The sequence below is a fragment of the Chelmon rostratus genome, chromosome 5 (assembly GCF_017976325.1).
Source record: "Chelmon rostratus isolate fCheRos1 chromosome 5, fCheRos1.pri, whole genome shotgun sequence".
Lineage (NCBI taxonomy): Eukaryota > Metazoa > Chordata > Actinopteri > Chaetodontiformes > Chaetodontidae > Chelmon > Chelmon rostratus.
In genome coordinates this window covers 14,005,845-14,020,377 of record NC_055662.1, presented here as the reverse complement: position 1 = coordinate 14,020,377, position 14,533 = coordinate 14,005,845, and the positions used below count along the sequence as shown (strand labels likewise).

Sequence of the window (14,533 nt, the reverse complement as noted above, 5' to 3'; positions counted from 1 at the left end):
TCATAAATGAGAACAACTCTGTCGTGAACTCGGCTGCGTTCAAACAGCAAAGGTGACCACAGAGAGCAGCAGGACACTGAGTGGAGAGCCGTTTTTCTATCATTCAGGTGTTTCACTGTTTCACGTCTCTACAGAACCCACCTGGAAACACGAGGGTGGATGCAAGTTACTTTCATAGTCCTTGAGACCACTTCCCTTACACTTTGCTGTGTACTACAGCACATGTGAACATTTTCCTTCTAGAGGTCTCAACATCTCCCCCGTGTTTATGTGCAGGCCCAAATTTTAGCCTGTTCACTTTCACTCTTGCCACTCCTGCAGAACTCTCCCCCAAAAACTCACAAACACACACACACACACACACACACACACAAACTCTTCTGTTTCTGGCTCCAGACATTACTGACTCCCTGTTGTACACCCCTCCTTCCTCTGCTGTTCCTGCAGCGTCTTTAACATGACATATGAGCAGCTCAGGAAAAGACTCGCTCAGCTTTCCATCTTTACTAGTGAGCTGCTAAGCTGGAATTCCGTGTGTGTGTGTGAGTGTGTGTGTGTGTGTGAGTGATCCAAGAAAAGAGCGGTGATCGAATAGCTCTGGATTTCGGCAGGTTAATCATGATCTTCTCTCCTGTTCATCATTTTCCCCATTATTTTGATCATTATTCTATTCTTCTTAGCATATCTGAGATTTTGTTCGCCTGGTTTGTATGACCACATTGTTGTCAGACAGTAATGAGCTGGTGGACATGGTGGGAACTGAGGGCTCACATTCAGGTTTCTATACCACCAACTTAGATGACTGTCATGTTTTAACATCACTTCCCTGTTTTATTTCTACCGTTTCCAGCTAACACACTTCATGTTGTCAGTGACGTATGCCGACCCAAAACAACCAAAGAAGAAGAGAAATGTCAGAAAGTCTCCCTGCTCCTTTTTTTCTTTTTCATTTTTTTTTTAGTTTGTGGGCTCAATCTGTCATCCGAAAACAATGCAGAGACATCTGAAAACCTTGCTGCTCCATCATGAACTGAAGCACAAAGAGGGCTTTATTAATGACCCTGAATCACCAGGCTTGCTCTCAGTTGCTTTGGTAAACTGGACCATTGTGTGCAGCGCCTTTGCAGCCCAAGTGGGATTATTCATTATGTGTTTAGCTCATGTCGGCCGAGTTTATTACAGATTCATCATGTTTTGTGCCTTTATATTTTGCAGTTTAGGACACAATTTGACTCAAAAGACTGAAAAGTTTGAATTATTTTGGGAAGAGATTCCAGTGTGGTATGGCACAAATGCTTTAGACTTACTTTTAAGGGTTATTCATTGTTTAATAGGAGATGAAATGGTGTTTGTGTTTAGTAATCGCTGTGGAGAAAACAAATTACTTAATTAGGAAGTATGACCAACAAAACAACAAAAGAAAAACAGCTGAAAAAAACACCACTTTTGTTTACTTTGAAAATGTCCCTTTAAATCAAGTAATTGCTTCCTGTTCCAAGTTACACTCAGCACTTCTTTTACTGCCACTTGTTGGACTTCAAACAGAGACGTCCTCCACTCTGAACCTCTTTCAGCGGAGAGGTGAAGTGCAGCCCACTGAAGGCTTTCGGATGTGTTTGCTCTTGGGATTTCACTTGAAGATGTTTACTAATGCCACCGCAGGGAGCGCAATGGGAAGAAAGAAGATTTAAAACCTGTGTTTGAATGACACACTGAGCTGAATCATGTCCTAATCTGTTGAGTACATAAATGAACTGGAATCACTCAGAAATCTGCAGTATGAAGACTAATTGAGGAATAAATACTATGGTCATGTAAGTGTAATAATGCTGTTGTTGTTTGGATTTAGGCTGGGTTATAACATATCAATGTTTTCATATGTGGCTCCTATGACTATTGAACCCATAGTCTCATTTAGATCTCTAAGATACATTTGAGGAGATGGAATAACAGAAAAACTGAACTCAGCTGTGTGTTAACCGTGCGTCGTGGGATAAAACCAGTAGCCAGCGTCGTGATCCGCACCTTTCACAGCTTCCTCTGTCCCACGCCTGCCCTTTCATTAATTTCTATGAAGGCTCCCATTTGTGTTCGGGTTAACAAAGCTGCATCAGCTCACACACCGACCCAACATATTTATGACCTACAGTCTGTACAGAGGCTGTTCTGCATGAGCCCGCGCTGCTGCCTGCCCTCCGCTGTGAAAAGAGAGGGAGCATAAAAGAGGAAATGAATGTGTGAGGGATGAATACGTGGCCCTGGGGGTCAGCTTAATGGAGTGGGACCCCGGCCCCTATTGACTTCCACTGCCAAACTATTAACTCCCCACAACTCCCGAGCTACAGCCTCATTATTCATGTCGGGGTGAAAGCACGTTTCCTGTTTATGTATTTTGTGTTTCTGTGCTGACTTTTGTTGGTAGTTTACTCAGAGGCTGCAAAATAATCAATGTTAACTTAGCGTTGAGAGCGGAATCACTGCGAAAGTCACTTTTAAAGCCAGGCCACACCCATTAAAGTTAATGTGACGCTCCGGGGTAGTTTTAAACAGTCGCCTTGTCAACACTTGCAGCTGTCCTCTTGCAGGAAAAAGTTGCAAAATATACAGAAATGTGCAATCACATGGCGTGTGAGCTTAAGCGTGCTTTAGGCCTCTAACTCCCTATTACATTATTGTTTAGTGTGCTGATTAGTTGCTCCATAAATCATACGGTTTAAAAAACAAAACAAAACAAAAACACAAGTGAAAAAGTCTCTTCACGATATCACACAATGTGACATCATCAAATGTCAAACAGCAGCACAAAACCAGAAATTATTCCATTTATTAAGACAAAAATGCAGCAAACGCTCACATTTAAGAAGCTGAAATCAGGGAATGTTTCGAATTTCTGCTTTAAATGAGTGCACAGGGGGTCGGGGCTCAAACCAAAGAAATGTCATCCAAGAAATCCAGTTTTAAGGCACCCTGTGAAGTTTTTGACCACTGGTCGTGTTATGGAGCATTGCTTCTACAAGTGGGTCCCTTTTTTGTTTTCAATACGATACGCACTCATTAAACATGGATATCAACAATGCACTATGGTGAGGATACACGTCGTGTTTTTTTTTTTTTTTTTCAATCATCATGGCAGAAATAATTCATTCAATCGTTATTATTTTGTGTGTGTGTCGTCTGGATTAGTGTTTTGGCCTAAGTGCTGTAGTCTGAACAACGTAAACATGGATCCACTTATCAAAACATTACGGGTCAAGAACTGCACATGGTAGCTTCAAGGACTGCAAGACCATCTTCCACAGAGACAAAACACCTGGAAGTAAATCTATTTTTACCATGAGTATTGATCATTAGGAAGCTGGAACTGTTTGTGCATGATGACCACTGCAGCGTGATCTTACTGAAAAATTCATGTGACCTCTTGAGATGATAGCAGCTAAGAATCCCACTGCTTTGAATGTATGTGTGCATGTGTGTGTGTGTGGAAGGGGTTGAGGGGGGGGCTGGGGGTGTTATCAATAACAAGCAAGCAGGGTAGGTTTCTTTAAGATAAGTCCATAAATGGTGGCCCGGTCACCACCTCCTTCACTGAGAAGGGGCTGGCTGCAGTTCGAGTTTTCCTTGGCGGGTCAAGCCTGCCATTGAAGTCTGAATGGGCTGCCATGGCAGATTACACTGCACAGCTGTCCCCCTACCGTGGAAATTAAGTTATGCCCCGTGTCAGCAAGTTTTGTGTTTTCCTCTCTGTCTCTTTCTCTGTCTCTCCTCCCTGCCCCTCCCCCCTTTCCTCTGCCCCTCTCTTCTAATTCCTTGAATTGTGGAGGCCTCTCAAAAGTGCACAGCAAGAGGAGGCTTTTAGAGGTAAAGGTTGGCTGTGGGTAATCACGCTGGGAAAAAGAGACGGGCGGCTAAACCGCATTGGTGCATCCGTCTCCATAAAAAAAAGCATAAATGTCTTAGCACTTGCTACAAAACACAGTGATCGGCTTACTTTAAAACTACTTTCCACCACACTCACTTCCAGTTGCACATGCAAACATTTACATACACACCAGCAGCTACACACACACACACACGTAAACACAAACACAAGCGACCAAACAGAGGCGTCCCCGACTCGTTGTCTCAGCGCCTCTTGGACTGCGTCCTGCTGCACCCGTGGCCCCTGCCTCGTGTTTTGTTTATTTGTGGGTGAAGTTGTTTGTGTTGTGGTCAAAGTGAAAGGCAAACACTCCAGATCCTCCAGTGATGTGTGAACATGCTGGGAATGTCCCCCCGAGCCCGCAGAGCAGCTGGACCCGCTGGCTGTTACAGGCTGACGGAGGGTGCAGCTTCGCACCAGCCGGGCTGACAGAGCACAATAAACTGTTAAGAAGTTCAATTTGCGAGCTGTAAAGTAGAATTTACCGCACGCAGTGGCCGTAATATATCTGTGGAGTTGAGAGGTCTAATCAATACCAATTTCTCAAAACAAAACATTGCCAAGAGCTAAGACATCTAGCCATATGTCATTCTGTCCCAGCTGTTTGTACACAAACATTTACTGCCGCAGCTAATTTATGCTTCTTTTAACCGTGTATCCCACAATGTTAGACACAAATACAGCCCTTCTGTTGAGGTTCACAGTAAACAATTTCTGCCATCAGAACAAGCCAATAATCACATCAAATCACGTCAATAAGACCTTGAGGTTAACAATAAAACTATTACTCACTGTTGCTACAAGTTGTCCAAATGATTAAAATGTTCTTAGATTTATACTTGAACGTGGTCTTAAGATCATTTCCGACAGTGTGCTCACGTTTGCTTCATAGAAGACGCTGAGCAGAAAGAACCTTGAATCTTACGCACCAGCGATCTACAAATCTCAGCTTTACTTGACGGCACCTGCCTTGTGACTTCCCCTTATAGCACCCATGAGGGTTTAGTCAGGAACAGCCATGGAAGAAAAGAGAAAAGCAAACTTCTTGGAAGACGAGATAGCTACGATGGTGGAGGAGATTGAAGCCTGGCAACACGTATCGTTTGGTGGACTAAACAGTGGGTTGACAGACAGAGCCAAACACGCAGCTATGTCGCCATTGCAGTGAAGGGGGCCGGGCAGAATGACGGAACTGTGGCTGATATTAAAAAGAAAAGGTCTGATCTTAAACTACAACAAAGAATAGTTATATAAATGAGGCCCTAGGAGGCAGAGCGGGTCATCCAGCGATCAGATTCGATCCCCGGCTCCACCAGTCAGCATGTCAAAGTGTCCTTGGGCAAGATACTGAGCACCAAATTGCTCCTGGTGGCTGTTCCATCAGTGTGACTGAGCATGTGAATGGGTGGATGTGGCATGTGTTGGAAAGTGCATTGGGTGGTTGGTGGACTCGAGGAGTATAGCCGGATCTCATTCCCAGAGCATTAAATATTGCTGCACAAGCGTCACCGTACCAGGCTTTCAACTAACTCCACTGTAAACACATTTGTGGCAATACTCGAAGCTCAGAGCAAGGTGATGTAGTATTAAGAGCAAAAAAGGTCTTTGGAGGAGTGGAGGTCTGGGTTAAGTGGCGGGTCATACACACAACTTGTTAACTGTTGTAATACTATGTGATTTTGCTGTAAGTGGGTTTACATTGAAGTTAGTTGAAATCCGGGTACGTCACAGACCCTAAAGGGTACCTTGTGTGTCTGGATAAGATACCGAGGGTCTGCTGTGATAAAAGTCTTGTAAGTGGCGGAGTCCGCCAGGATTCAAATACCTACAATAACCTTGAACATGTTTGTTTGGCTGCACTGTAAACAGATAGACCAGCTGCCCCTCTTTTGCATTTCTGGCAAAGCCGCTGCTGGGGGAGTGTTTGCTGCCCACAGAATTCTGGGAGCTGTAGTATTAAACCACCCTTGCAGATACCATCAGTAACCATCGGTGTCGCCAGAGCAACCAGGACAGAAATCTTAAGGGTTATAACTTAAAAGTCGGATGTTTTGCTGACCCGTTCATCCTCCTCCCTACAGGGACTCTGTCGCTCTATGATAACATCAAGTTACTTCCTTCTTTGCTCCAGACATGATTACTATGGTTACTGGAGGGCTTTGTTACTTCAACATAAGCAAATGTCTTTTTGGGGCACTTCTTCCTGCACTGCTGTTTTTCTTTGAAGGACAGTCTGTTAGTGGGAATGTTTCATATTTTGGTTGCATTTTCTGTCTCATCACTCAAAGGCTGCTCAAAATTGTCCATCTCATTTCCACAATTTTGCTTCTTTCACCACTTAAACATCTAAACTAATTTTAGATTGCAGTATTATGCATTTTGTAGCCAACATTTTTATTTTACCTCTACTCCGAACCCGTCTGTTTTCATTTCTTTTCAGCTTTTCCTCGCTGCATGCGATTACTACCACAATGAGCCAGTTTCTCTGCGGGAATCATGAAATTTTAATCTTAAGCAAATGTTTCTCCTGAGAATTTGATGATCCTGCCAACATGTTGACTCTGCACAGACACACATGGTAACGTACAATTTGACTCAGTCAAACCACTAGCCGTCATTCAGATGACATGGCCAGAGCTTTGGGGTCAGACACACCATTTCTGTTCACCTTGCTGGTGTGTGTTTTCTTTCCTTCTGTGAAAACGATTACTAAACAGGGGGCAAAGAAGGCTGTGTTGCTGGTATGAGTGCTTTGTACAGTTGAAAAGTCTGGTTTGAAACAGTAGTTTGACAATATTCAGAGTGCAATGAGGCAGCAGTACATGTAACTGGAAAAAATTCCCAGCATTTGTAGCTAATTTGCAGCCAAGTCTGGGTGAAAAACTGTATTTGCAGTCCTTTTCCTAAACAAACCACTGGTTTTCTATTCTTCTGCAGCTAAACTACTATGGGTTTTGGGGCTTTTTTTTTTTTTTTGATTTTTCTAACACTACACCAGCTATATAACCACGGCAGTACAAATAACAAAACCTGTGTGCAACAATTTGTGACCCCCTTTGTGAAATGCTCAACAGCAACATTTAAAACAGCGAATATATCAAATGGCTGCCACAAACAGTCAGGTAGCAAAGCGTTCTCTTGGTGACAGTGGGATTAGTGCCGCAGGTTTTCTCTCAGGACCCGAGGAGTCGGGCTGCAGCTTGAGTAACTGGATTACAGGCCTTTTTCTCATTTCAAAGGGTTGTGAACTCAGCAGAGGTCTTGCATGATGAAATCAAAGTGGCAGCTGAAATAGAAGGGAGGAAAAACAACAAGAGTTTCTCGAAAGTCTCCTGGCATCGGCCAAGCAGCTAATGAGAGAGATGCAAAATCAATGATCTTTGCTTCGCCGTGACACCGGCGTCTCCTTCCAATGGCATGAATTCAGAGAGCGATCCCCAAGCGAGGGCGAGGAGGATCATCCGCAGAACCGAAACAACTTGCAATACCAAAACACATTTTGAGTGAAAATCACGAGGGAGCAACTAACAGCAACACCTCTTTTTATGACTACCTTTTCACAAATGCGCACCAGAGCTATGGCACAGAGGGGAGTCGAGGTGGAGCCCATTCCATCGAATACCCTGTGGTAACTTTAGGGGATTATTTCCAAATCCTTTCAAATGAACTTTCCATCTCAGTGCCTCCTCCTCCGTCTCAGCCATTCCAACTGTCCGACCATTTCTACATCACTTTCTGCACAACCTCGCGTGGAACCAAGGCCAAAACAAATGCCTGTGAGAAATATGGGCAGCACACATCAGGAGCGAGGAGGCCTGAGATGGTGTAATATTAGGAATACGGTGTAGTTTCATCGAAAATCAGACACGAGAATATGTGGAAATATAGAGAACATAATGCATCACAGTTGGTGGAAAACAGTCAAACATGCAAACTTTTAACTTTATACCTTACATACCTATATATAAAGACTAAACATATATATTCAAGCCTCAGCTCCTAAGAGAACACATTGAAACACTGACGGTTTTCAGAGTTTTTTGTTTTGATTGAGGATTTTTTAAGTAAAACAAGTTCCAGCTGAATAGGTTCCATGTAGGTTTTCCATTTACCTCTGCATGAAAAAACAGCCTCCCAGCTGATGCCAGGCCTTAACTGAAAACACTGCAAGGAAAAGTAGGTCTAAGGTCAAATATTCCATGTTGTCAAATATCCCCACGAGTAACAAAGAAGTCACGTAATGCACATGGCAACTTAACTTATTCAGCTCACACTGTTCAATAAATGTGGTGGAAGGAGGGAAAAGAAAATAAGGGAAAAGTCATTTCATAAAAACAAAAATAAATAAAATACTGTACGGATTATTACAGATCTTGTTACAAGCAAGTCTACAGCGAGCATCGAACCTCCGGCGTGAGCGGTTGAGAGAGCTGCACCTTTGTAAACATTGTGCTGTGATATGCATGGGGTGAAGGGGTGAAGTGATCTGCATGGGGTGAAGTGTGGGCCGTTTTGTTCAGGAGGCCAAAGAAACAGAGCTTGGAAGTGAACTGAGCTCACTGAAGCACAGTTGATGGCAGAGATACCTTACACACGCTCAAAGAGCTGGAACACAAACAGCCCAAGTTTGTAAATTAAACCCAGAACCGCCCCCCCCTAACATGCACACACACACACACACTCTACTGTGTGTGTGTGGAGGAAGAGAGGAGGGCATTTTAGCAGCAGCATGTTGTCAAAAATCAGCTGTGGTAACTTTTCACATTTCACTTCTTGCGGCTGCCTCACTCGTTTCATTTAAACTAAACTCATACCATAATAAAATAAAAACATCCCTTATCCTTTCAAACCCTACAGCCCTTGTGAGCACTACACCAGCAAACGTGTTCAAGAGCTCATTGTACGCCATTTCCATTTTATGACGAGCGGGCTAGTTTTGTGAGATTTTTGCACCTCATTCATCCATTCACACACAGTGCATTATTACAGCCTAATCAACGCACGCTGCGCCTTTTCTAAGTGCTGAAACTGCCTGAACAAATGCGAGAGGTAAAAGAAAGACAAGGAGGAGGAGGAGGAGGAGGAGGAGGAGGAGGAGGAGGAGGAGGAGGGGAAGACCGGCTGAGCCACAGAGCTATTCTCCTCCTGCACGGCGGGCTGCATACCGACACTGCAAAAAACTGACAAGGTATTTTATTTAGGAGCCACACTTATGAAGACGGTTCAGGGATCTTTTTCTGCATAAGTTTCATGTAACTTTTTTTACTGTAATGTTTAGGGAGTAAAAACACAAGAAGATTAATGTTTTGAAGTGGCTTTCTGTACCAAGGTTGAATTCATTCTGTAATTTCCTGAAGCAAAAAAAAGCAAGGAATACTGAAATAGACAAATGAAGGTAGAAATAATAAAAAATAAATAAATAATAATTTAAGAAAAACACAGGGGACTGGACTCAAGATAAAACGCCCCTCACAAGGGCCTGTCATGTGCTTTCTTCTTCTTTTCTTGCAGTGGAGGGTTGAGACCCAAGCGGCAGCAGATCGTTCCCACATGCTTCCCCGCCGCTCGGCTCTCCAGAGGTGTCAAGCCAGCCTGAAAGAATGAAGTGCCTCCCCATTGTGCTGCCCAACTATTATGTGCTTAACATTTCCATGACAAAGATGCCACTCGACTTCTCCTACATCCATTCAGCTGGAGGGCCCTTGTCCCCCCTCTAATAAAACATTTTGCAGCAAATCATTGATTTAAAGGCCCCAAAGTCGGCCAAAGAGAGGGGTGGCATGATCTGCCATATCTCATGAAAATATTAACAACAAGTGTGCTAGAAAATAATGCTCACAGTACATGGCTGCTTTAATTATTTAAATAAAAACCATGCATCGTGTGCCTTGTATTTACAGTCAGTCAATCAAAGGAATGAGCCATAATCTTTTTTAGCAACAGCCGCTAATTTAAACTACTAATGTGTCTGATGGTGCAAAAGGTTTGTTTATATAAGTGATGTTTAGGAACACTGCTATAAAACAGATTATATTTTGTTGTTATTCTAAGATATATGACAAAAAGCAAAACTCCTGATTTTCCATCTGAAACTCTTAAACCAAATTTGCATATTTCAAAAATAGATATAAATATGATTTAATGTATTCTTTATTTGTACTTTTTACCCAGATTGTGCCTCTAACAGCCAGTGACTGTATATGCGGATACCTGGGTGCAGAGGGTGTTGGTGGGGGGGGGGGGGTTTGTTGATTTATGGTGTCAGTTGCTTTTGACAACAGCCAGCTAAATCAAGACATTGCAGGTCATTAGGCTATCAGTCAACAGAGGAAGCTGGTCTGCATTTTAAATGAGCCTGTATGTACTACTCATACTGTAGATCCAGCATGTGTAAAATTCCACATTTTTGTTCCACAGCTGTAATCGGACACCAGGGATATCACTTTATCGGACAAACATCCTTAAAAAAAAAAATAAAAATACCTTAATGATCTCTCACACAACCTCCAGTATAAAAATAATGTTGGTTAAAATCTGTGAATTTGGTTTGTCTTCACAAGCAAGAGTTAAGTGAGCAAAATAGTTAAGTGAGCAAACTGTTAAAAGGAACATAGCCAACATGGCACTTTAAATCAGTCATTATGGCTCAAGATAAGTTGCTTTTACCACCAATGTAAGCCAAAGCAAAAGCTTATTTCATGCACATCTGACCTGAATCACCCTGCAAAGTATAAAAGTGTATTTAAAAGTAAAAATGTGTGTATAACTACGATCAGATTTACATTATTTTTGCTTGCTGACTTTTAAACATACAGCTACTCCAAGCTGATTTAATTTAAAGGGAAAAACGGGTCATCTGAGAAACTAAAAAAAAGCATGAACTGATATTTCTCAGCCAGTATAACAGATGTCTGCTCTTGTTGCCAATATCTTGACTTGAGACAACTGATAAAACTGTTACTTTCCACCAGGCTTATTATAGATGAACAACTTTGTTAACACTCTTTATATTTTACTTTCTGTGTGAATTAGGGCACAACACGTATCAACGAAGTAACAAATAACTCACAGCCATGAATGATATCTTCAAGTTTCCTTTATGCCTTCTATATAAGTATATCAATAAGGCAATCATACAGTGGATTTAGACATGTCTCTCTCTAGGCTATACACAGTGAATAAATCATCTCATAGCCTCAAACATAGAGGATTCTCTGGAAAAAAAAAATCTATATTGGCTATACACATATATACAATGCACATTATCTTTGAAGAGAATACAGTCCAAATAACTTCCCTTTAAAGCTGGAAATCTCAGTCTTTTATTCACATGATGAACATTTGGATGTAACTAGGTGGCATGTAATAAATTACTGTTTCACTTTAACTCCTCATCTATATACAAGTTCATAGATTCCAGCATTAAATACTTGTAAATCGGATAGCCTGGTGCCAGATGGCAACAGTGTCATATAAAAATAGTTCATATCTTTAAAAAAAAACAAAAAAGATTGGCAGTGCACAGCATATACTGATTAAACGTTGCATTGTTACCAAAAACGCCAACTGTGCCTCTATTGTGACAACTTTACTACCAGAGTCTGTGACTGAGAGAAAGCACACAATCTAATGTAGCTTATCACATAAGCAAAGCATGTGGAGAGCCGTGAAGTGGTGTGGTTTGATAAGAGAGCTGCCCGGAGCGCAGGCAGCTTCAAAGGGACTTTCTGGTCTCATTTGCATAGAAAATATCCTGATGTGATATCCTTCAGCGTCTAAAACTCTGAAATCAAACAAGGCCTGCGCCGAGACCCCCTTTTCTTCAGTCTGTGAGGCTCTAACCTTTCACAATAGAAGCAGGTCAATGAGTGACAAAAGTTTAGATTGCCTTTTATCCGGACAATAGTCTGGGCAAATTATGAACCCGGCGACTTAAATGAGGGGCAATAGAGCCAAAATGGATGCCAACAGGGTCAAAACACCTTGGGCCGCCGAGAGAGAGGCTCCGCTGTCAGGCTTCTCTACATAGTACGGATCCACGGGGTCGTCATCGTATTCTAGATCTTGGTCGTAGTCGGACCCGCTGCCTTCGTCCCTCACGGGCGAGTCGAAGCACAGCGTCTTCATGCTGGTCTTGACGAACTCACAGATAGCCCTCTCCGTCCCGTCGCACATGCAAGTGTCCAGCTGCTGACCCTTGGGGATTTTACGCATGTTCGCGATCACATTCCGGCAGGCGTTCGTGCAGATCGACCCGCTGAAAAGTTTCCCGCAGTGCTTCAAATAGTCGTGCATGGCGGAGCTGCACTGCTGGTCCCTCTCGCACTGGCGCCGAGCTTCCGTGCAGCCGGTGCTGGTAGTCCTGGGCAGGCAGGGCTCGATGGCCCGCTTGGTTCCGGTGCACACCGGGTCGTGGGCGCAGCTGCAGTCCTCCAGGGCCGGCCCGTTTTTGGTGAGATTGAGCTGGACGAGCGAGGAGATGCAGTGGCTGGGACACTTCTTCCTCTCCCCGTTCAGCACGGGGCCACATGCGCGCGTGTAGTGCTCGTACGCGTAATTGCACTCGGGCTCGGCTTGGCAGTTCATGATGGCTTGCCAGCATATCAGCCGCCGACCGTGAGGCGGCGAGGCCACGGACAAGTAGCCAAAAAACAAAAGCACGCAACCGAGAGGCCAAACAGATCTACAGACGCTCTGCGCCGTTGCGCCAGAGCTTGCCATTGTTCTGGCTGCAAGAAACTGGAGAGCTCACAGCAGTGTCATATGTAAAACTTCTACACCACGTCCATGGATAGTGTCCTCACTGGAGAGTCTTATTTATTCCGAGGCAGATGGTGTGCGATAGGCCCGTGTGTGGGCGTTCAACAGGCTGGCACTGCGCTGTGTAATCCCGGCTCCATAAACCCGTCAGCGCTGATCCAGTTGAGCCGGATTCTTGAGCGAACCTCCCGTTATCCATACATGATGGGGGCGACGGCTGAAATAGAAACTCGCAAGAGTAAAAGAGACGCCAGCGGAAAAGTTCTCCACAAGTTTAGGAGAGTTTCTGCAGCGGCTCATTCCATCGCAGCGGCTTTGAGCTCATGCAACAAACTGCCTCCAGCTCAGCGATTCCCTCTTGCGTCCTCCCCGCTAGCGGATCTCCACCAAAAAGCGAAGCCGGACGAGTCCCGAGAGTCCTCTGCCGGACTGCGCCGGATCATTTAGAAGTCCCTGTGCGCACGGGAGTGCAAACAAATAATGCACGGGGAAAAACAACAACCCTTGTGGGTCGCAAAGTGGTCCTCTACTCTCTCCCCTTTGAGCATTTGTCTTTCTGTTCCTCAGCCCCTCGCCACACATTAGCGAGGTGCTTCTCATTGGTTGGACACTTGTTGTGGGTTTGTACGTAGCGATGGGCGGGAGTTCAGGGTGGGAGGAAGATGGTCTTGAGAAATACAAGGTGAGGTGGGATGAAGGGGCTGGAGAGTAGATTTAATGGAGACAGCAGTCCTCCCAGTATATTATCTGAGGTGCTGATTCTGTGAACCTTTTCCTACTCTTATAAAATCAGATTGTACACTTGATGGTCAGGTTTTATGAGAAAATGAAAAGGTTTCCATAAAAATCTTGCTCTTATTTGTGGTTTGTCATGTTTCTGGATCTCTATGATCACCAGCTTCGGTTCATTATTTTAATTTACAATATTACTAAACACATTCCCATGGCCTTTTTTTACGTTATGGCATGTAGGATAACAGAAGTTATAAAATACAACCAACTGATATTTTTATGTATGAACATTTAATTTATATTATATATTTATATTATTTATTATCATTGATATATCTGTTTTTTTGAGGAACAGTCTGTGGAATAAAGTGTTGGACAGTAGAGAGCAGTCCTCCCTCTTTAATATGTGAAAACTGATTTTATCCATGTTTTTGGCAGAATTTCTTAATGTGCATCCTAAAAAGTATATGATAATATAGTTTTATGGGAAAATGGAAGGTTTACATGAACATATCAGTCCATGTCCATACTAGTTTTTAGTTATCGATTCATAATGCTTAATTTACAATGCTATAACAACTTACCTAAACGGCATCTTGCCTTCTGACATGTTATACCCCGACTGAATTTTTCAGTTACAATTATTTTAATTTGCAGAGTCCTTAATAAAGTGTGCTTTTTTCGCTTTTTGCGGGGCAGTCACAGTATGTGATATATTTGCTTTAGTACCATAATGCTTGAATAAACACGTTTTAATGCTGTATTATTATCCTGTAGGTAATTGATAATGACGCTGTGGCTGCACTGCTGTACAAAAATAAATTGAACTCCACAACTTCATGCCCGCAGTGCTAATGATCTGTGCAGCATCCTCACTGATAATTTAATCATCCACATCCTATTAACTCTTCCTCAGCAGAGCAGTTGAGTACAAATTAATTGTGCTGTAAGGGGGCACTCAGTGAACATCACTTAATATAATCACTCATTAAGGCTAACTTGACTCATATTATTGCAATACATCATACGCTGTCGAGTGCTAAGCCGGTGAATCAGAGCACCGGCTCTTGTCTTTGCCTTAACTTGTGATCTGACTTCACTCCTGCCCAGGATAGTCCGTCC

The 14,533-nt window shown here is 43.2% G+C and overlaps 1 protein-coding gene across 1 annotated transcript; it reads right to left on the bottom strand.

Annotated features, from left to right (window-relative positions):
• Window positions 1–11,000: 11,000 nt before the first annotated feature.
• gas1a (growth arrest-specific 1a) lies at window positions 11,001–13,218 on the bottom strand. Its single transcript, XM_041937519.1, has one exon. The coding sequence runs from the start codon at window positions 12,638–12,640 to the stop codon at window positions 11,852–11,854; it is 789 nt and encodes a 262-aa protein (XP_041793453.1). The 5' UTR covers window positions 12,641–13,218; the 3' UTR covers window positions 11,001–11,851.
• Between the last annotated feature and the right edge of the window lie 1,315 nt (window positions 13,219–14,533).

Excerpts from the sequence above, each read along its gene's own strand:
- gas1a (XM_041937519.1), bottom strand. The coding sequence starts at position 12,640 with ATGGCAAGCTCTGGCGCAACGGCGCAGAGCGTCTGTAGATCTGTTTGG.